Below are 22,742 nucleotides of genomic sequence, written 5' to 3'. Positions count from 1 at the left end.
AAAGTGTAGTTGGGTTGAGTGTAGCTCCTTTGGTAAGTTCTTCCCTAGCACCCTTGAAGCCCTCACATCACATGAAGCAGTCATGGTAATGTAGGACTGTAACCCAGGAGGTAGAGGCAGGAGGACCAGGGCTGCAAGCAAAGATTGGTCAGCATTAACCTGGAATGCGTGAGACTCTGCCTCCCCCAACAGTTAAGTAGAGACTTTGTGCTGGTGCTACCGCCTGTCCCCGCTTCAGCCTGACACTCTTCTGGTGATGGAGTTTTAGCAACCGTGTACTTGGATTGTCAACATGTGTGAGCATACATGTCATGTGTTACCCTCTCATCTTAGCCAACAGTGTGACCCTAATGGGATTCTACCCATGCTTCTATAGGTAGTGAGATTTTCAAGATGGAGTTCTTAAAATGAAAGTTTAGGACAAGTGCTATGGAAGTTAGAGTGTGACAGCATTCTTAACAGCTTACTTACTGTAACACCGTAGGAGGTGATGGTAAAGACCCTTCCTGTCCGTTCTTTCCCCACTATGCCGAAGGTAAGTGATGTGGCTGCATACATCAGTACTTAAGACTCTGGGTTGGGACCTTTTCTTTCTAAGGAACTAATCAAGCCTTTGAAATGATGTCTTAATCTGTGTCTTTACATTAAAAATGAAGTTAGTCTAGTACTTTATATTTCTCCCAACAAATAAATGGTTGCTCTTACCTGCTAATGTTTTTCTTTTACTCTTTGAATATTTTAAACTATAATTCTCTTCACTCTTCCTTGAATTTTAAGAAAATTAATTTAACAGACAATATTCACCTAGATGTTTAGCACTTTAATTACTAATCCCTTTGTTTTCCTAGGACAGAGCCTTACTCATAAGAGACACTAAACACATGCTGGATAAATTACAAGTAATGCCCACCATAATGAGTAGAAATATGATTTAAGTTTTGTTGAATAATTCACTACTTTACCTATGTTCTGGTGATGGGTAGCGGTAGAAATGCAAGGAAACAGGGAGCCAGAGTCAGCGTCCCAGTAAACCTTAGTAGACAGAAGTTGTAACTTTGATAAAAGGCAGTGTCCCTTCCAAGCACCAGGAGAATAAAGCTTCTGAGACACTGGGGTTGAAGTAGACCCTGAATGTGTGATAGAAGTCTAGTTCACGAGTGATGGCTCCCCCAGTCAATGCCCTGCACCCCATTTTCAGGTCCTGCTAATATGACTTGGAAGGACATGGTAATGTAATGTGTCACAAATGTGTTCTGAAGAGAGCTGGTTCTCAACATGATTTGGTTTTGGCAGTCTTATCAAGATTTGTTGCTTAAAAATAAACAAAAGCAAGGTCTAGTACAGTGTCACATGCTTTTAATACCAGCACTGTGGAGGCAGAGGCAGATGGATCTTTGTGGATTCAAGTCCAGCCTGGTTTACATAAGGAGTTCCAGGACAGACAGAGCTGTAAACAGACCTATATGAAAACATCCAAAAAATAATTCTAGTCATAAGAGTTTCTTAATCTTTGTAAAAACTAAGTTTAAAATTTGTAATTAACTCTCTGTATTTTTTCCAATGTAATGCTACTTATGCTAGGAATGTAGCCCCAAAAAAGACCCAAAGGCCCCTGTATCTTTGGCTTCAGTCGGCGGTCCTTCCATAAGCTCCAACACATCCACCATTGCTTCGGCCAGTGCGAGCTCAGCACCAGCCCAAGAAACCATCTGCCTCGATGACTCCCTGGATGAAGACCTTTCTTTCCACTCGTCTTCACTGGATCTTGTATCTGAAGCTTTAGCTGTCATCAACAATGGGAACAAAGGCCCCTCAGTTGGCTCAAGGCTAACCGTGCCAACTACAAAACCTCGTCCAGGACTGAGAGAAGAAAAACTAGCAAGTATCATGAGTAAGTTACCACTGGCTACTCCCAAAAAACTAGATTCTACTCAGACTGCACACTCGTCAAGTCTTATTGCCGGTCACACAGGGCCAGTACCAAAGAAACCCCAGGATTTAGCTCATACTGGCATTTCTTCAGGCCTTATTGCTGGTTCTTCAATTCAGAACCCTAAAGTTTCCTTAGAACCTTTGCCAGCCAGGCTACTCCAGCAAGGACTGCAAAGGTCCAGCCAGATACATGCTTCTTCCTCTTCACAGACTCATGTCTCCTCCTCCCAAGCCCAAGTTGCTGCCTCCTCTCATGCTCTGGGAACATCAGAGGCCCAAGATGCTTCTCCGTTAACACAAGCAACAAAGGTGCACCAGCACTCAGCTGTCCACCAGAACTATGTGTCTCCATTACAAGCCACCATTAGTAAATCACAGACCAACCCAGTGGTGAAATTGAGTAATAACCCCCAACTTTCCTGTTCGTCCCAACTACTCAAGACTTCAGATAAGCCACTGATGTATCGCCTCCCTTTGTCTACCCCATCACCTGGAAATGGTTCACAGGGGCCTCACCCCCTGGTTTCTAGGACAGCATCAAGTACCACTACCTCCAGTAACTATTTAGCCAAGGCTATGGTGTCACAAATCTCCACGCAGGGTTTCAAACCTCCCCTCTCAATGACTGCATCTCCCAAACTTGCGGCATCTCCCAAACCTGCCACATCTCCCAAACCTTTGCCCTCACCTAAGCCTTCTGCCTCACCCAAGCCCTCTCTGTCAGCTAAGCCTTCAATATCAACTAAACTTATTTCTAAATCCAACCCAACCCCCAAGCCTGCTGTATGCCCGACTTCCTCCAGCCCAAACACACTAGTAGCCCAGAGCAGCCACTCCACTAGTAACAACCCCGTCCACAAACAGCCCAGTGGAGTGAACATCAGCAGACAGTCTCCTACTCTGAATTTGTTGCCCTCAAATCGCACTCCTGGCCTTCCATCTACAAAAACTCTTCCGGCCCCTTCTAAACTAACAAACTCGTCACCCACTGGGACTGCTGCTGGGAAGAGCAGCTTGAGTGGAATTCCAATGAATGTACCTGCCAGCAGAGGTAGCAACCTTAACTCGAGTGGAGCTAATAGGACTAGTCTATCTGGGGGAGCAGGAGGTGGAACACAGGGTGCTACTAAACCGTTGTCTACTCCACATAGACCAGCCTCTGCCTCAGGGTCTTCAATGGTAGCAGCCAGTGTGCAGGTATGTATGTACTGTGCATTCATGTGATAAATGTAAGATTGAACAAGCGTTCTGAGTCACCTTAGTGACTTCCCTTGTGACATATACAACATATAGACGGTGTTTATACTAGGCTGATAGCAGCTGTGGCCATGGAGTGTTTTCAATGTTGCCATCATAGTGCTGGGTGAGGGTTTCATGGGATGTGCATTTTTATTTGTCAACCAAGTGTCATGTTAGGGTGTGTGTGGTGCCATAACGCCTGTAATCCTAGAACATGGAGGAGTGGAGTAGGAAGAACTCAAGTTGAAGGCCAGCCTGGCCTACACACAGGGAATTGTAAGCTAACCTGGGCTGCATAACAAAGTCTCACTAAAAATAAAACAGTAAAACTTTACAAGGTAGGATGGGAAGGTGAGGGTGTTAGCTGACCCAAGCACATGAAAAACCCCAGGTTCAATCCCCAACATCAGGAACAGACTCATTTTACCTTAACATTTGTTTGGAAAAACAAAACTTGAGGATATATTTAAAACTTTTATCTTTTAGCCAGACATGCTGGTGTACCCCTACAATCCCAGATCTTAAGAGGTGTGGTCCCTGATGATCAGAAGTTCAGAGCTAACCTTTGTTATACAGCAAGTTTAAGGCCAGCATAGGCTGTGTGACACCCTGTTGAAAAAAATCTCCAAAAGCTCTCTCTTACTAAAAGCAAGAACAGGGTATCAGTGCAAAAATCTAACATATACGCAGTTGGTTCTCTACCTGTTCTCCTGCCTATAAATGTGTTTGGGGGCATGCTTTGCATGTTGGGTGAAGTGCCTGAAGAGGGCAACCAATTCCCTGGAGTTGGAGTCACCAGCAGATGTCAGCCCTTGACTCGGTTGCTAGGAGCCACCCTCCTATGGTCCTCTGAAAGAGCAGCAAGTGCTCTTAACCCTTGAGCAAACTTTTTAGTTTATTTAATCAGATGTATACACTTGCATTATTTCTTTAAGTGTTTATCCTTTCCAAATTTTATTTTACATTAACTTTTTAGTTACTCTTGTATAATTCTATTCATTTAATGTTGGAATGCCTATATGCCATTTTCCCAATTTGTCAGTTTGTAGTTTAAATTTGCCTCTCAATTAGCCACGGACTCTTTGCTAGAAGGGACATGAATGGTATTTACTTTACCATTACTTTTGCACACATAATCACTGCCTCCTGTGTTGTAAGACTTACAAGAGGGTAGACTTCTGGCTTACTAACTTCTACTCCAAATCCCTTACTTAATATGTGCTATTATTCAAAAGTGTGAGACTAAGCTGATTATTTTATTCTCCTTTATAAGTAATATATTTTGTCTGCTGAAATGGCTATAAAATTTACCTTTACATCCCAGTATTCTTAGCTAATGCTCTGTTTATCTAATTGTCATTAATTTTGTACTTAGGACATGATGAACCTCTGACCTGGCTAATTTTTCAGCTCAAGAATATTTTACTCTTGGCCAGTGAGGTGACTGCATAGGTAAAGGTGTTTGCTGCTAAGCCTAATGACTTGCGTTTGATCCCTGGGACGCACATAGTAGAAGGAGAACAGACTCCCAAAAGTTTTCCTCTGGCCTACACATGCACAGTTTTCCCACCCAAGAATAAATTAATTAATTTTTTTAAAATAAAAAACAAAGACTATGTTACTCTCTGTTTGGTAGTTGTTTCTGATCCCATGCTTTGCTTAGACACTGGGCATTTGTACTTAGGCCGGGCTGGCTGGGACCCTGCTGCACCCCTGCCTGACCCTGATGCTGAGGCTCCTAGCATGTGCTGCCAAACCCCACTTAGCTTAGGGTTACTTTAAAACTTTTCTTAAAGACAGGGTCTCACTCTGTAGCCCCGGCTAGCTTCAGACTTAAGCGGTTCTCCTGCTGCAGCCTCATAACTGCTGGGTGCCAGCCTTGGACCACCACACCAGATGGGTTGTTCATCTATTTCTTGACTTATATGTCACCTTGTATTGTGTTCATTTCTCTACCTTCACTGTATTTCGAGGCTTTCAGAGGCTTGCCCTTCACATTACTGATGTGGCTTTTTTAATATTAATATATTCACTGTGAACAGATTTAGAGACAGGAAAATAAAAGCGCCTGTGCACATCACCTTTCACAGGTAGGGTGCTTTAAGGCTGAAACTGCCTTACACAATGTTATGTTATAAATACCTTTAAAAATAAGTATTTTATGATGTACGAGTTCTTGAGTCCTAAATCTTTGAGAACATGACTCTGACCTGTGAAATGAGTTGTCTAAGGCAATGCTTTAACTTTGTGCTGCTCCTATTTTTGTGGAGTAGGAATTTAGTGAAAAGCCTTCCCCTTGCTATTTGTAGAGACTTCCTGCAGTTCAGTGTTTTGTAAGACTTGGTATTGAATACATATTTAATAATACCAAGTTATTCTTCCATTCACATGGGTCCAGGGTTGTATACTGATGTAGAACAAATTAAATTTACTAGCACTTCAGTGGTTGAAATCCATATTGATGTTTGGTCTCTGTTTTTAAAGAAAAAAAAAAAAAGAAAGAAACAACTTTTTTCATCGTCAGGAAATACGTGGATGTTCTTCACCTGCAGCTCAGCACCAAGGCAAGAGAATCACCTGAGCCCATAAGTTCAAGTCCAGCCTAGTGAGACCCTAGAGAGAGGGGGGAAGACAAATGGGGGAGAAGCAAACAACAAAGCTCAAACACGGATAATGGGAATTATCTGTTAAAATTGTTCATTATAAAGTCTGGGAATTAGTCTTCATTACTATTCATATTCGCTAAAAAGGTGATCCTTTCTAAAATTCACCTTTAATTTGATCAAAGGAAAACAGTGGTATTCTAACAAAGGTGGTAGGTAGTTCCTGGCCTGGCCCCATCCATCCCTTCCTTACTATCCCTGCTCGTGTTGTTTCTGAGACAAGGCCTTGAACAAGGTCACTCCTTTCATGTGCTGGGGGCATCAGCATGCACTACGATGTCCAGCTAGCAAAAATGATGACAGCCAGGTGTGGTGTGCCTCACCTTTAATCCCAGGCAAGAGCAGGTGGATGTCTGTGAGTTTGAGTCCAGCCTGGTCTTCATAGTGTATTCCATACCAGTGAGACCTTGTCTCAAAGAGGGAATTGGGAATTATAAACTCTTAATTTTATGAATGTTACCATTATGTTATCTTGTGACTTTCATTATAAAAATAAGAATTATAGTTGTCATGTAGCTGTACCATTTTGCTGAAATAGTAATCAGATTTTTGGTTAACTCTCCCATGATAACAACTCTTGTCTTTCTTTGTTCACTATCAGAGTTATGACTTGATTTACTTTCTTATTATAAAATCTTAGGGGAGTTTTCTCTACTTAAAAATTAGTTTTATGTTTTGCTTTTTTTTTTTTTACTTCATTGACTTAAAGTGTCTGATTAAATTGTCCATTGCATTTTTTCACCTCTAAACTCTACCTGGCCATCTTGAATTTGATTATCATTTATCCTAAAAGAAGCCATTCATTGTCTGAAGAATGATTGTTATTCCAGACAAGCTCCTGCCTGGTACTCTTCTATTCCCAGGATGCTGTTTGACTTGGAAGCTCCAAGGTCCCTGCCTTCTTTGATCTGTTTTTCTCTGTCTTACTGGTCTGACTTAAGGAAAGGTCAACAGTTGATTAATGTCATATCGCCTCTGTCATTGGGTATTGGTTTTCATATGGCGTAGCGTCTCTGAAATCTAGATCCTGTTGAACCCAGGCGCTTAAAGCAGATTTCCCTCTATGAGGGAATACCTTTTGGGTCCATTCTTGTGAAGCCTGTGCCTCCTGTCTGTCTACAAGGCATCAGCGGTGCTACCCACAGCACAGTGGGAAAGATGGGTCATTTAACAAAGGCTGAAAGTTAAAATATTCCTGAGTCCAGATTATTAGCGTTATCTACTTTCCTTCTAGAACTTTCTTCCTCTTTCTTGCCCTTCAACTTTACTACCCTGTGTTTGCCACTTTATGATTCTAAAAGCCATCATTCAGTAAGCAAACGGGGCACTGTGTTCCAGGCTCTCTTCTGTGTGCTGGGGAACCGGGATGAATAACATACTGTACCTGCCCTTGTGGAGCATATCTTCTAAATAAGCTAAATGACAGTTTTATTTAAAAAAAAAAAAAAAAGAAAGAAAGAAAGAAAGAAAGAAAGAAGAGAAATAAAGAATGTGCTGTGAAAAAAATGTTAAAAATTGATTATTGCTAACGTAAGGGACCACAGAAGGCCTATTAAAGGAAATAGTGTTTGAGTTGAGCTGAGAGTTGAAAGAACAGGGTACAGCCATGTATAGAGCAGACAGGAAATTGGTATGGGCTAGAGGAAACAGCAATCTACAAACGACGAGTTAAAGAGCCTGAGAATGAAACCCCTTGTGCTCTGTGACCAAACTGGGGATAGACCTACATCGGGTTGAGTGGACTTGATAGGCGATAGTGAGGATCTAGGGTTTAGTTTGTGAAGAAGGGAAGCTGTTGGGAGGTCTTAACCAGGTGGATGGTATGGGTCCAATTTAGAATATTATTCTAGGTGAATGGGAAACAACTATCTCACCAAACAGGATCAAGTGCCTGCCTAATAATTCTTCTCAAGACTGAGAAGACATAGAAAACATATCTGATTATGGACATTACATATTCTGATTATCTAGCTAATATTGACAACTTTTCTGTGCTTCCATATGTTATAAAACAGTGGGATTTTCTATTTCTGAAAGTGTCTCTTAATCTCCTAAATGACATTGAGGTCACTTGGCATTCTAATTTAGTCATAAACAAAATTGGATTTGGAAAATTCATAATATTAGTTATAGCATGTTTTTAAATTTCTGGTATTCAAGTTTTTTTAAAAATTGGAACTTGGCCTAATTTATCTTCTCTGTCGTGGTGCTTCAGTTAGACTCTTGCAGAAAGACCTCTTTTGTGTTATTTACTGGTTTTCACTGAGGAGTCCATTCAAGACACAGCCTTGGAGACTGTCTTGAGACTACAGCAGACTTAAGTTTAAAAGGGAGGAACCATTCTTGCTTAACCTTTTTAAAAGGTGTGTTTATTTATTTAATGTACATGAGTGCTCTATCAACTCTATGCCAGGAGAGGGCGTCATTCTCCACTAGGGATGGTTGTAGCCATTGAACTGAAGACCTCTAGGAAGAGCAGCTAGTGCTCTTCATCACTGAGCCACTTCTCCATCCTCCATCCCTGCTTACTTTTAAACTGACACAGGGTCCTTTTTATCCTAGCCACTTGAAGACAGTATTGTTTCTAACTAGGTAGTTTTTCTTACATGTGCCCGCTGTGTGTCATAAGTGCCGTAGTAAAGAAAACACTGGCAGCTCTTCAAAGTGTCTTTTAACACCAAGTGTTGAGGGTTGCTGCTTAGGCGTCATGAGAAAGTTGGATGAAGAAGAAACTCCTTTAGTTTATGAGGCCTGCAGACCAAGGCTGTAGTCCCAAGGTCCTGGAAAAGATGTGCTTGTTGATGGCAAGATGTGTTGGGGGCGGGGTGGTTCCAGCTTTGGAAGTGTCAGGTTAGTTGGGTGTTGGGAATCCAAGTGGTGTTACCCACTAAACTGTGATTCACAAGTTAAAATTGAGGTGACAGGTCAGGACTGAGCTTACAGATATCAGTGGTAACACGGGAGACGAGCAAAGGAGGAAATGGAAAAGATGGCTTCTGCAGAGTAACCTCACTGTTTGTTCCGGTGTGGTATGGAACGTGCCGCATATGTGTGGTGAAGTGACATATATTTTCTTACATGCTAAGAAATAAAACCTTTAGTTCTCACCATACTTGGTGGCATCTGAGGCATGTCTGTAATCACGTACTTAGGAGCTGAGGCTGGGAGATTCAGTTTTCAGGGTTTGCTTGTGTTAAAATTCCAGAGCAGCCTGAGCTACATAATTAGACACTGTTTGAAAAACAAAGATAAAACATCAACCCTTAATTAATGAGGTATTATGATAAAAATAGCACAAAACCAACAATAATGTATATTTTTAACTTTAAAGACTTTTTTTTGGAAGTTCTAGCTGGCCTGAAACTTGCTTTGTAGACCAGGCTGGCCTTGAATTCCTGAGAGAGATGCTAGCCTCTGCCTCCCAAGTGCTGGGATTAAAGACACATGACACCATCACTGGCCATCTCTCCAATCTTTCAAATTTAAAAATAATAATAATAATAATAATAATAATTTTTCTTGACCACAGTTAAAACTTCCTTAGCTAAAAAGATTTTTAGCTAAGGAAGCATTACATGTATAAAAGAAAACTCCTAGTGGCAGGACTGTAGTGTGTAATGTTTGCTTCTAAGAAAGTTGATGGTAAGTGCCCACCGTGAAGAAATGTCAGAAGTGGGGGGAAAAAATCACTTAATTGTTGCGTAGGAAATCATTGGAAGAATTAGCTCAGAGAGTATATTTAAGTAAGTAGTTTCCCATGAAGCTCAACCAGCATTAGCAGATTTCTGATTGGTCGTCCACAGCTTGAGTTTTAAAAAGGGATACAAGTAATACTCGAGTATTCCCGAGAGACGGGAAAGATCCAGAAGTAACAGTGGAATTATGGGAAGAACGGAGGAGGTGCAGTGTTAGGTCACAGTTGGAGCCTTTTGTGGTAGAGGCTGGGCAGTTACCAGCTCTGAGGATGAAGAGCTGGCTTCCAGGGCCTCTCCTGCTGCAGGTGCGGAGATGTCAGGGCAGGAGATGGGAACAGTGGCCACAGGCTTTGTTCCAGGACAGAGCCTGCAGAGTCCCAAGTGACTCATGTCCATGGCTTTGGAAGGAGAAGAGACGTTTTAGACTTTGAGGCTTACATGCAAGAATGGGTATTGAACAGCTGAAAGATGTTTTCAAAAAAATTTTCAAATAGTATTTGCAGATTTTCAGAACCATTAGTGGTAACTCACTAGGTTTTATCTTTCACCTCCGTGTTGATTTTTCTCTCATTTGTTAGAACAGATAAAGACAGTCTCGTGTCCATGAAGATGTTAAATCGGTTTAGGTACAATGCTTTATTTCTTATCTATTTTGACCCCTGGTTTCTACACAGTCCACAGCAGGAGCATCATTATTGGCTAATGCCTCACCTCTGACTCTCATGACATCACCTTTGTCTGTAACAAATCAAACTGTGACTCCTTTTGGGATGCTGGGTGGCCTTGTTCCCGTGACCATGCCCTTCCAGTTTCCCTTGGAGCTACTTGGCTTTGGAACGGACACAGCTGGAGTGACAACCACCTCGGGATCTACCTCAGCCGCTTTCCATCACAGCCTAACTCAGAGTAAGTGGGGCTCTGTTGCAGATGAACAAACGGACTGTCCACACCACATTTCTGTTGAAATGAAGTATGTAGGAGAAAGTCAGTGTGTGTGTGTGGTGGGGGGGGATTAGCATGCTCATGACTGTATTTACGTAGTCAACTTAGGTGGTGTTAAGAAAGCTCTAGGAGCTGAGGCTTATGCTGGCATTACATAAAACAGATTCTGAGTTTGAGCTAAGGGGGGTCATGCCTTAAAGATAACTGACAAGTCTGTTTTCCTCTCAGATTTACTAAAGAGTTTACAGCCAGGAACTCAGCATGCAGCAACACTTTCCCACTCACCTCTGCCTGCACACGTACAGCAAGCATTTAATGGTAAGCAAGCTGCTTGTTTCTGTGGTTTACGAATGTGTATAGATGCTGATTAAATGTTCTTCAAACAGTATGACTGATCAAAATGTCGGTGGGGAAATTTTCATTTGACTGGATCCTCAGTGGTAACAAATACTTTTAAGAGAAAAGGGATAAACGAGACGAAGGGAAAAGATTTTATTTTATCCACATTACCTATGCATGGATTCATAAACTAATTAACCAAAGTCATAGACAGAAGTTGACAAGAGGGCTCAGCAGGCAAAAGTACTTGAATTCTGTCCCCAGAGCACACAGAAAGAGGGAAGGGGCCAAGTCCACAAAAGTGCCCTCTCACTTCCCGTGAACACTGCGGTGCGGTGCGGATGCCCCTACACATCATGCTCACACACAAGTTCTCAGCAGTTATAATGCTCTGACAGACGCCTGAGCTCAGTCCCACTTTAGGGAACAAGATGCCCTCTTGTGGCCTTCACGGACACCAGCAGACACATACATGATGCACATACAATTAGAACTAGAATAAACTGTCGTTATGTAGTAACTGGGTTACTCTTGAGCATAGGGTAGAAATTGGAGCTATGCATCAGTCTAGAGGCAATCGACTGTCATTCTTCCCATGGCCATTCGTGTGGTCAGCTGCCAGGACTCTCCCTTGAGAGAAGGGACATAAACCCCCCAACTTTGTTGCTCTTTGGCTTGAACATATCCCTGTTCTGTGATTCAGTGGAGACGTGAGCTCATATTTGGCATCAGTGTGACCACCAAGGAAGTAGACAAACAATTCCTGATGCTCAAAAGACCCTGGTGCTCAGCTCTAGGCTTACACCTCTCTTCTAGAACAAGAGAAAGAGTACTAAAGTTTAAATTTTAAAACTTTTCATTTAAAAATACAGTATAAAGCACTGAACTTGAGTTTGGAGTTTAAATGGTAGGATTGCCAGTTTGAAAAGCTCCACCATTAATTCTCTTACCTCACACTGAAGCATGTGTATGTAATATGTAATGTTTTCCCTGTCCATTATACTGAATAGATAATGTTGGGAATCTAATAAATAGCTGATTGAAAGAGCCTCATCTGGTAAAATAGTTGATAGTAAGAGCCCATTAATGTTTATTCTTTTTTCTTTTATTTTTGTTTTTTGAGTCAGAGTTTCTCTGTGTAGCCCTAGCTGTCCTGGAACTCACTCTGTAGACCAGGCTGGCCTCGAACTCACAGAGATATTCCTGTCTGCCTCCTAAGTGCTCGAATTAAAGGCATAGCCACTGTCACCCGCTAGTGTTTATTCTCTTAATCTGATCTAAAACAGAGATCAGAAGTTTTCTTTGTTTTTATTTCCAGAGACAGGGTCTCACTGTGTAGACCTGGCTGGCCAGGAACTTACTTTATAGGCCATACTGACCTATGAACTCATTGTGTGCTGTGTGCCACCAAGCCTGAGTATTTTGTATTTTGGGCTCTACAGTCCCTATAATAATCTTTTACAGCTACCTAACTTTATCATTATAATATAATGTAAAATAGCCACAAATGATTTATAAACAAGTGCGTAAAACAGACTTCCAATAACACTATATGACAAAAACAAATGGTGGACCAGATTTGTCCATGGGCCATGCTACACTACACTCTGGTGTAAAGAATGTCACAGTCTAGGGAATCGAATTGTTTTATTTTGATAATTAACCAAAGTTACTTTGAACAAAATCTTATTTTAATAGTACCATTTTATAAATTAGGTTATTCCATTAATCAATTCATTTCTCTCTACAATACATATATGTATAGATACATATCTTACTATGAGTGAAAAGGGCCCTGGTTATTTAATAGAACTTTTTTTTTTTTTTTTTTTTTTGTTTTGTTTTTGTTTTTTGTTTTCCAAGATACTTGGCTATGACATGAGTCTGGCCATGTGACTTAGGGTTCCCATTCATTCCTCTTCCTTGAAGAGTTTCCTCCCTTGTCATTTTCTCTCAGACCTGGCTTGTCATTGGGTCTTCATTTTCCTTAGTAGGGCTCTGAAATTACAAGGATTTTATGTTCTGTTGGCCCTCTGGGTCATTGGGTACCCCCTTTCTCTCCTCCTTCCAGTCATTTTAGAAGTATTTGGCTGAGGATCACATAGAGTGGTTACATATTTTTTGTAAATAGTGAAGGGCACCAGCATAGTAGATACAGAAACTTAGCTGCCCAGCAGTAACGTTATATCCTGTACCACAAGGCTAGGACCTAAACAAAGATCTAGTTGGACTTTCTTCACTACCAATGTGATGTGTTCATAATGCTTGGGGATTATCACATGTCATATTATGGCAAAGTATTTAATTCCACTTACAAGAAAATAAAATTGACCTAGTCTTCCAAATGAATCAAAAGATGTAGCCGTTGTGTGATTTGTTTCCTCTGTAACCCAGCATTGGACATGGTTATGAGGTAAAAAATTAGTAAACACCAGCTGGAGTAGTTTTCATATAGTTTTCAGTAACTGGGCTTCTATGTCTTAGGTTTAATCACCTTCTGTAATGCTATCTCCATGTGAAATAAAGGTTATCTTTTTAGAAATGTAATTCACGATAAACTGATCCTTCTTTTTCTTTTCTTTCTTTTTCTTTTTTACAACATGCCAACCCATATCAATTTAACATTTCTTTTCTCAGATGGAGGCCAAAGTAAAGGGGATACTAAGTTACCACGGAAATCTCAGTGACTTCCTAGCGATCAAGAGAGGAATCATTTGACTGGCTGATGGGACCTACCTGATGGGAAAGTCTTATGTGGTCACAGGGCTGCTGTTTCTGTCGATGTTTACATTCTCGTCCCGAGCACTGTGGTGAGGAGGAAAAGGAAAGAAAATGTTACTTGAGAAAAACCAGGTGCAGGAGGAAGAAATGCTTTTGTGCAAAATTAGTGACCTTTGGTCTCTTAAAGTTCCCATGTTAACCTGCTTCAAAGAGACTCAGCTGTCAAACCCACAGAAGTATCAATTTGATTTTTTTTTTTTTTTTTAACCTGGGGGAGAAAGAAGGAAGTTGAGAGGATTTGGGTAAATGGTCATCCATCCTGGGGGTTGGATCTGAACAGTCTACATATAAGTGCATAATAAAAGCAACTAAAAGTAGAATTAGCCCAGTTTGAGGAGAATCAGTCATGTGTGTGTAGTGGACAGGTTTGCCACAGTCAGTCACACGATGTTCTCCATACAGTAGCTGAAGAGTACTGTACTCAAGTGTCCTGAGCAAACTTGAATCTTCTCCAGAGTGTAGCAGTTCCCAGTGTAAGACTGAAGATGTGTCGGCAAAGATGCTGTAGCACAGTGATAAATATCACTATATCTTCTAGATTTTTTTAAAGTCAGGAAAGTGAGCCTGTTGCTCTTAACGGACAAAATGTCGATAATCCCCTTTTTGTAAAAGGGTCTATTTCCTCCATTCAGAAGTAGGTACTGAACCCCTTTCTAAAGCTGACTTGTCATCCGGTATTGACTGGTTAGTATTTATTTCTAGTCCCGATGTGCAGGAGTGAGTCTCACGTTTTCTCTTGATACATGGGGTCTTTGTATCTCTGCTGCTCGTCTGCCTTGTAGCCTGCCAAGAACTGCAGGTGCCCAGCTCCCTCACTGCACAGGACTCTTAACTAGTGGTACCTTAGGTGACTAGAGCTGTTGATATAAAGAGCATGCACAGCATCTGTATCTTTGTGGGTCAACCAAATGGTATATACATAACAGCATACCATTTTAAAGGGATGAACTCCAGTAGGAATACTGTATACAAGGGACCACCCTTTATAACTGTCACAATGAAGCTTTATGCCCCATATCCTTTGCAGTAAAAATGTTTGCACCATTTGGAATCTGAAACTTTTAACAGAATTTACTCAGTGTTGATGTTCAAGTAAGCCTATAGGTACAGATAATTAAGGTTCTTTAATTCTGGTTTCTATATGTGAATAGAGGCAACGAAGGATGTGAAGGGATAAATACACAATTCTCTTTGGATACATTCTATTTTGCCTCGGCTACATTATGGTGTCCCCTGAATTTTAAAATTTTGAGTATTTTCAAATTATCCAAGGATAGCATAAACTCTAAGTGATATAAGTTTAGTTTATGTATGACAGGCTAGCCTGGTAAAAATAGCAACATTGCTTTCATATTCTCATTACATATTACCATGTATCATTCAGTTCATACAGACGAGAGTGTTAGCCATACCACATTTTCCTTTGACAGGCAAAAGCCCTGAGAAGCCCGTATGACTGTAATAACCAACCACAGGTCTGCTTGGATTTCTATGCCTATAATGTGACTTCAGAGTCACATTGACATGCCTCATAGCAAAAAGTCAGTGACTGAGAACTTTAGTTCCAAGAACCTGTTACAGTAAGGGGAAAGGATTGTTCAGGAGAACCATTGAAGCTGGGTATACTGGCTCATGCTTGTAATCCCAGTACTCAGGAGGCTGAGGCAGGAAGATCTCAGGTTTGAGGCTAGCCTGGAATATGTGACAGTGAGACCCAGGCCAGTCTGCACTGGGCTGACAGTGAGACCCGGCCTCAAAAATAAATAGATAAATAAATAGATAAATAAATAAATAAAATTAAATAAAAAGGTCAGGAAGGAAGGAAGAAAGGAATCATTGCTATAATTTCTTGACCGTAGTAATTTAGTTAATGAATAAAGCAAATATGGATGCTATATGAGCCCTGGTAGATAATTGGAAAGATACAGGGGTGTAGCTGAGAGTTTGAACTTGAATTGAACATGTTAGGTTTCATTGAAAGGTCTCTCAGAGAAGCTTACTCAGTTCTTGGCTTACTCCAGTCCCAGATGACTTGTTTTCAAACATGCCTGCTAATACTGCCTGGGCTGATGTTCTGGGAGTGTGCTTCGGAAGGTGGCCTTGAGCTTCATTTCCTCTTCCCAGGGAGAAGTCAGTGATATTAATTAGTCTCTCTTCCTGCTGATACCTGTGTTTGTGTGTTTCTTAAACCCATCCATTCTGAACCATGCTATATGAAGGCCCTGGTGGTTCCTTGCCGTCATTAGAAAAGAACAAGATTAGTAACTCTCTTTCCTGTGTCATTTTATAAAATTATCTGAGAATATAAGACGTAAAGTATCTTCTGTTCCTATCAGTCTTGATTTCCCCTAAGGACTGCTGTAAGAATCCCCACTTCAGCAACCTTACATGTTATACAGAATATTCAGAGTCCTTTCTACATGTAAATATATTTCTTTCTATATCATAACATTGAAAGTGGTGTCCATACTTTATGGCTACCTGTCTTTACAGTTTTTATTACTAAGAACAAGCATATAAGTTGGTTATTTTTAAACAAGAGACTTGCAACTCATACTGTATTTTTGCACTTAAAGTCAAATTATGTTATTTTTCAAATGGTGAATAACTGGAAAGGATATCTGTAGAGCAATGTGTATCGCTAAAGAACGTTAGCAACATCCAAATGCAGAAGTAAATCAGCACACTTAGATCCCACTCATGGGATACTTGATTCAGGAAGATTAAGCTATTTGTTTCCAACTGTCTTACATTTAAAATTGCCTTCACTGATGTATAAGCTGTTACTGTACATACAAGGTGATCCTCAGTATTCACAAGCAATAACAGTCAGCAGAGCTGTCCTCAGACAGTGGTGCTGGACCTCAGTTGGAGACTGTTTGGGAGCAAAGTGTCAAGCTCATTGAGAGCCTCCGAGATAAATGCAAGCAATAATTTCTATTAAAATTAAATTATAATTCTTCTCATGCTTCTGAGAACAGAGTGAGAAATCATGATTTTAAAACATTCTGGAGAAAAGATTTGGAGAAAAGAAGCCAAGTTTTTTTATAATAACAAAAGTCCTTACACTTTGAAGAAATCAAGAAGATTCGATTAGTACATTCTTTCATGCCCACCACCCCTTTGATGGATATTATTAGCCCAAATTATATTGTTTTGTGTCATAGACACCGAATAAGGCTTGTTTGGGCCCCAACGCTGGGGAAGAACTGGACACACACTGTTTGAAGACTGTGGGTTTGACACCTGCTTGGAAACAGCTTATTGGGACTGATCTTAACCCAGGATATTTTTCCCAAAGCAGATCTAAATTGTTTACTATGCAGAGACGGAAAGGACAGGCACCCTTATTCTCTCTCCTCTAGTTGCCCTCCCCCACAGCCCTTTCCACCTCTACTTGGTTCAAGACTTTCTGAAATGAGAATTCTGCTGTTATTGCAACTGCCATTGGTTTTGAGAACTCTGTCCTTTGGGATCGTCTCTAGAACTCGTTATCTGTCCTACTTGCTGCTACATTTGGAAAATGACTTTGCCTGTGTTGGTTAACTTCTCTATTTATAGGAGATTTTGTCATGTACTTTGACCCCTGTGTAGAACTAGGGTACTTTATTTTAGGAGTGTACTATGAAAGCACACTGGTCCTTGTATTGTTATTATTACCTAGGTTTTGAATTTGTTTCCTTTGTTTGTTGGTCTTTGTTTTATTTTTCAAATTGAAAAATAGAATAATGGCAAAACTCTACTCCAGGCCAAACTTGAGAGCTGTGCTGTGCTTCAGCGTGGCTGCTCTGCCGACCCATCCTGCTCCGAAGGGCACTTTGACTTTTCGTTGTACATGTGTGACTTTGTGTTAGCTCTGGGTGCTTTTGGTTTTGTAAAAGCGAAGCGGAAACAAGTGCAGTAGTAGAGAAATGATCACAGACATGTTATGCAATTTTATTTTATAAAACTTTAAAGGAAAAGTTTAACTCCTTGTAAATAATTTCTTATCTCTGGTAAAATGCTTATATTACTCCTCTAAACCATGCTCAATTCAGGCCTTTGTCTTTGTTAAGTGCCTTTTATTTCTTTCTTTTTCTCCCCTCTTTAGAAACTTTTCAAACACCCTAGAGTACATACTGATTAAGTCAGGGGATTCAGGAGAAAGAATCTCAGACTTGCCAAAATCATGTCATGTTTTAATAATACTCTTCCTTCTGCTTTGTATGTGTGAACACAACGAGATGCACAGTGTGTGTAAAGCCAGGAACAGCTGTTCCATGGCAATCTTTCTAAGCACTGCCCTTTTGACATTGCAGAGTTCCTACCTTGTTTATCTCATTGCTTTGGGTCGATTCAGACGGGCAGATCGGGAAGTTGTCTTTACACATGATGCTGGCTTCCCCTTCTGAGTATCTGTAAAAGTTAATATATATGTGTGTGTGTGTGTGTGTATATATATATATATGTGTGTATATATATATATACACACATATATATATAAAACATACATGTGTTGGTTATTGCAAGCATAATAAACTTGGTGGACTCATTGATTATTTCTGGATACAATCCACTTCTCTCTACCCTTCAAATTTCGCAGCAGTAGTGTGTTAGGCATCAGGATAACAAGAGCATCTTGTGGGTCAATCTGATGTGGGGCCTATGCAGACAAGACTAAACACACGGAGGGCTAGAGCTAGAACCATGCAGTGGTATCCGAATACACTTTGAAGGGAGTTAGCACCCATGTCATTATTAAAAAGTGTTTTCTTCTGGAAAATTATCTTTAAGAAATTATAGAGCTGAATACCTTTTAAAACTTCAATAAACTTAGATTTTAGATAATGAGGAAACACTCATCTACAACATACTTGAGAGATTTTCAATCTCTTTATTTTCTAGATGATTAGATTTTGCTCTGATTTCATGATCATTTAGACATCTTTCTTGAGCAAAGTAACCTAACTTTCTAGGATTTTTTTCTTTTTTCTTTTTGATATAACATGTTGAAAGAGACTAAGACGAACCAATTCTCTAAACAGTACAAATACATGTGCAAAGGACCTCACTTTAGTAAAATTTTAATTGGAAAAGGACACTTGTGGCTACAAAAAGAAGCTCCTAGTAGCAGAGCTGTCATCAGGCAGCTGGGATCAGTATTGAGTGTTAATTCCTAAAATGCTTCATCTAGGGGGGATGTCATTTAACCTTCGTGCCTCAGATTACCCATGAGACAATTGGGTATAATAATAATCGCCTACCTCCCAGGGATATCAGAGACTTTACTATTTCAAAAATATTTTGAGTTTTCCTAGAACATCCTATATAATTATAGTATTATCTTCCTGCAGAGGTTGAAAACAAATGTTTTCCTTATAGTGGATATAAAGAGTACCCTCTGGTCTTTATGTTTGAAAAAAATCACTGGATTTAATTTAGATACATGTTTGATATTGAAACATACCATATTTGTAGTGTAGTAGAATTATTAGTTTCAGATTAAATCAAAGGGGATGACACTAAGTTTCTTAACTACCAATAGTTTTTTTTTTTTCTAAGCTTTTATGATGTTATTACTTACGTGATGTTTTTGAAGGTTGTCAAAGTAAAGTTAGAGAAAGTTTGGATTGCTGATAAGTGACCTGAAAGGTTGTATCCTCCCTCTTCTTCCTTCTGAATCTAATTTCCTTGTAGTACTTGCTTGATGAGTAAATCAGACCCTGCACATTGTTCCTGTCTCTGGGTTGATCCACCTTTGCCCTGGGAGATGGGGCATGTCTACACCTAGGCAGCTGTGTACACTTTTCACTTTGAAGTTCATGCTTCTTCAGTCCATGAGTGAGTCAGAGCGATCAGCTGCTCAGGCGGTAGGAAAATAGGAGAAGATGACAGGGTTCACTTGCTAGCTGTGGCAAAGGGGACGGTCAGGGTACAAGGAAACATGATTTCCTTAGCTCCTGGGAGGAGATTAAGATCATTGTATCTCACCTTCCATTCATGCATACTAAGTAATAATGCATAAAATGTTTTTCTTTAAAACAACAGGAACAAATGGATGCTGCAGTTTTTGTTAGAGCTAAGTAGTGTGTGAGAAAGAGTATGAGTGAGTTTAAATTACAGCACATATTCAGGGTCAGCAAAGAGAGTGCAGGGTGTTGAGGAACATTTACTCAGCTCAAGTGAGTTAGGAGAAAGCCCTAGGCCTAATAAGCAGCCAGCACGTCTGGGCTGACCCCAGAACTGACTCAGACCTGGTCATTCTCTAGTCCTAGGGGATTTTTTGGTGTTTGTTGTTTTCCTAAAATCATTTTTGGGATTTTTGTTGATTTTTTTTTTTCCCCCCTCCTCCAGATTAGGCCTTAGTTCATAGCCTTTCAGAATCAGCTGTGCACATAAGCATACTCTCCGTTTCCCACATTTTCTTCTTGTTCCATTCTTCAATACAAATGTTAAGATTTCAACCCAAAGTAATAAAGTTAGGGATTTGTTGAGTGTGTGTGTATTTCTTCTGGGGAAGAGTAACAGCAGCCTAAAATAGATATATTGTCTGTGTTCATCTGCCCTAAAATGTGAACTTTATATAACAACCTCGCTGAAAATCCCTTTGCCTGTGCAGACCTAGAGTTAGTGTCGTGGATCATGCTTGCACTTTTATGAAGTCACCCGGTGTAACTCTGAGAAGTTTAGTGTTTTGGCTGACAGAGCTGAAATGCTGGCTCAGGCTCTCACTGAAAACAGCTTCAAATGTTAGTGTTTAATTCTTCATTTCTTTTAGTCTTCATCCTTGCCTTTGCGGTGGAGCTCTGAAATTAGCAATTGCTCCTCTACAGTATAAGTTAGTTGTTTGTTGTTAGATCTAAGGAGAAAAGGTAAATTGTTTCCACGTCCTCCTCTCCCTCACTTTTCCACGACAACAGTCGTGTAGGGGACAGTTTACATCTTAGCTCAGGACACAGGCATGGGTCATCGTTAGGGTTTAGTTAGTGGAAATACCTCTGACTAGCCTGATGCCAAATGACACTTCCTCTTGTACACTCTTCCCATTTACTTTAAAGGGATTGTTTGTGATCTCCTTGTGTTGTAAGGTTTCTACTTCTCTGTTTCCTGTGTATTCCCATTTCATAGTAGTTGCTATTCAAACTTAGTGTAGTTTTTACACTGCTACCCAGACTAGTCAGGAACACATTTTGAAGTCTCAGTAATACAATTAAGGTTCTGTACATAGTCCAGAGTTTGCAGATTACTGATGATTGGGGTATTTTCTCTTCTCGTTTATGTTAAAAAAAAAAAAAAAAATAGATCTCATAGGCTGAGGGTGTAGCTCAGTAGTAGAGCTCTTACCCAGCATGTGCAAAGCCTGGATGGAGGTCCCTACCCAGCAGAGCAGAGTAACAATAAATAATACCAGTACTTTTCAAGATTTGGCAAAAGAAATACAGTCTTCATTAGGGACTCATAATGGTCCGGCTTGCTAAGGTCTGTCTGAGCCAAGCAGACCACTGAATCCTTAGCCCCAATTTTAAGTTCCCTGAGTCTGGCTGGTGGATGCTTGGTGGTAGAGCTCTGGCTGACATCAGATAAGATGGCTTACCTGACATAACATCTTCTATCTCAGAGTACATTTAGGAAGCGACGGCAACCGAGACAAACCATTGCCTGCCTAACAACCTGTGCTCAAATTTTACATACAACCATATTGTATTTTCTGTACTTATAACCATAAACTTTCTTCCTTTCTTGCTTACCTCTACTGTTTGCAAAAACCTTGTGCACACACACACTGGCAAGATTACCAAGTATTTGCCCAATTTTAGCTAGAAACATAAAAAGGAAAATAAATGTCAGTTGACAATAGTGTTTGTTTTAAATAGTTAGAAAGTTGATCCATCTTTGGTCGGCTTTCTTGACATTTCAGCTATTCCTCCATAATAAATTATATATCTTCTTTGACATGTGAACACCCAGGGCCTTCTCCCAGTAGAGGTGGTGTGTCCCTCCCACACAGCTTCCTCTGATTCAGCATTCAGAGAAGAGAGCCAAGCTTTGTAGGATCTGTTGTCAACTGTCATTGAAAAAAACTACCTTACTTTAGGAAATATTTGAGTGCTAAACTGTTCTTGGGGGGGCAGCATGTTAATTTGAGCCTCCCCAAGGTTTCTCTGCTTAAATAGTATCAGACTTTAAGGAGAGGAAAAGAAATCTCTGGCTGGTGAGAATTTTGCTCCCCAAATAATGAAGTTAAGCCTAACCTAGGTGATAAGAGATGGGTGTTTTCTCTCTCTGCTTGTGAGCAAGGGTTATAATTTTAAGAATCACCATGGACCTGCAGACCCTCTTGCTGTAACTGGAAGATAGTAGACTGAGTTTAGTCTGCCGAAGCGTGTATTTCCAGCCCTCCATTAAAGTGTAGATTAGGGGAGACTTATTGAATAGCAAAAGGAAGAAAGGAAGTTACTTATCCCTGAGTGTCTGCTCTGCAGAGCTGCTCCCACTTAGGAAACAGTTCCTCCTCTGCAGTCAGCCCCACCCTACACAGATGCTAGCGTGCTTGCAAGCCAGTCTCTAACAAGAGCTTGAGATGTTGATGGTCCTTAGGGACAGGCCCCCGTTACTGTACTGCATCTGCTTGTAGCAAGGTGTGTTTTTGCTAACTTGAAGGAATATATGCTGTATTTCAGATAAGTGTGTGACTTAATACTTTGGGATTTCTTTTTCCTCTAAAAACTGGACCTGAACACAAGCTTTGAGTTGGTATTTGTAATAATCTCAGGACCTGAAAGATTGTAGCATTTAGTGTGTCTTAAAAATTATGTACTGTACCAGCCATGGAGTTTTGTAAATATACCTGTCTCCCTTTTTTTGTATTATTTTAGTAAATAAATAAATAAATTTAATAAAAGGGGGTGGTGATGACGTGTGTGTGTGTGTGTGTGTGTGTGTGTGTGTGTGTGTGTGTGTGTGGTCTTTTAAGACAAACTGGTGCTTGTTGAATTTCTAGTTAAGCTTGGCAGGAATATGAACAAACTGCTGCTACTGCCCCTAAACTGAGCGAGGAGGAGCCCTTCACCTGCCTTTAGTGGTCTGTGCAGCACTAGCAAATGGGCAGTGTGTTAGAACCTACGCCTGCTCCACAGCCATCTTGCTGTTAACATCTGGGTCTAGTTCCATA

The 22,742-nt window shown here is 40.4% G+C and overlaps 1 protein-coding gene across 2 annotated transcripts in view; it reads left to right on the top strand.

Moving 5' to 3' along the window:
• The window catches only part of Ubn2 (ubinuclein 2), a 63,237-nt gene extending 40,774 nt beyond the window's left edge, over nt 1–22,463 (top strand). For both annotated transcript variants that reach the window (XM_051174738.1, XM_051174739.1), the window contains exons 14-17: nt 1,582–3,129; nt 10,204–10,435; nt 10,700–10,789; nt 13,448–22,463. In XM_051174738.1, coding sequence (XP_051030695.1) covers nt 1,582–3,129; nt 10,204–10,435; nt 10,700–10,789; nt 13,448–13,497 — 1,920 coding nt within the window. In that variant the 3' untranslated portion in view covers nt 13,498–22,463. The remainder of the gene's footprint in view (nt 1–1,581; nt 3,130–10,203; nt 10,436–10,699; nt 10,790–13,447) is intronic.
• Nucleotides 22,464–22,742: the final 279 nt, after the last annotated feature.

Source organism: Phodopus roborovskii, unplaced genomic scaffold, assembly GCF_943737965.1.
Source record: "Phodopus roborovskii unplaced genomic scaffold, PHOROB, whole genome shotgun sequence".
NCBI classification, from domain to species: Eukaryota; Metazoa; Chordata; class Mammalia; order Rodentia; family Cricetidae; genus Phodopus; species Phodopus roborovskii.
The sequence above is the reverse complement of the archived record's forward strand: the minus strand, read 5'-3'. Positions and strand labels throughout refer to the sequence as shown.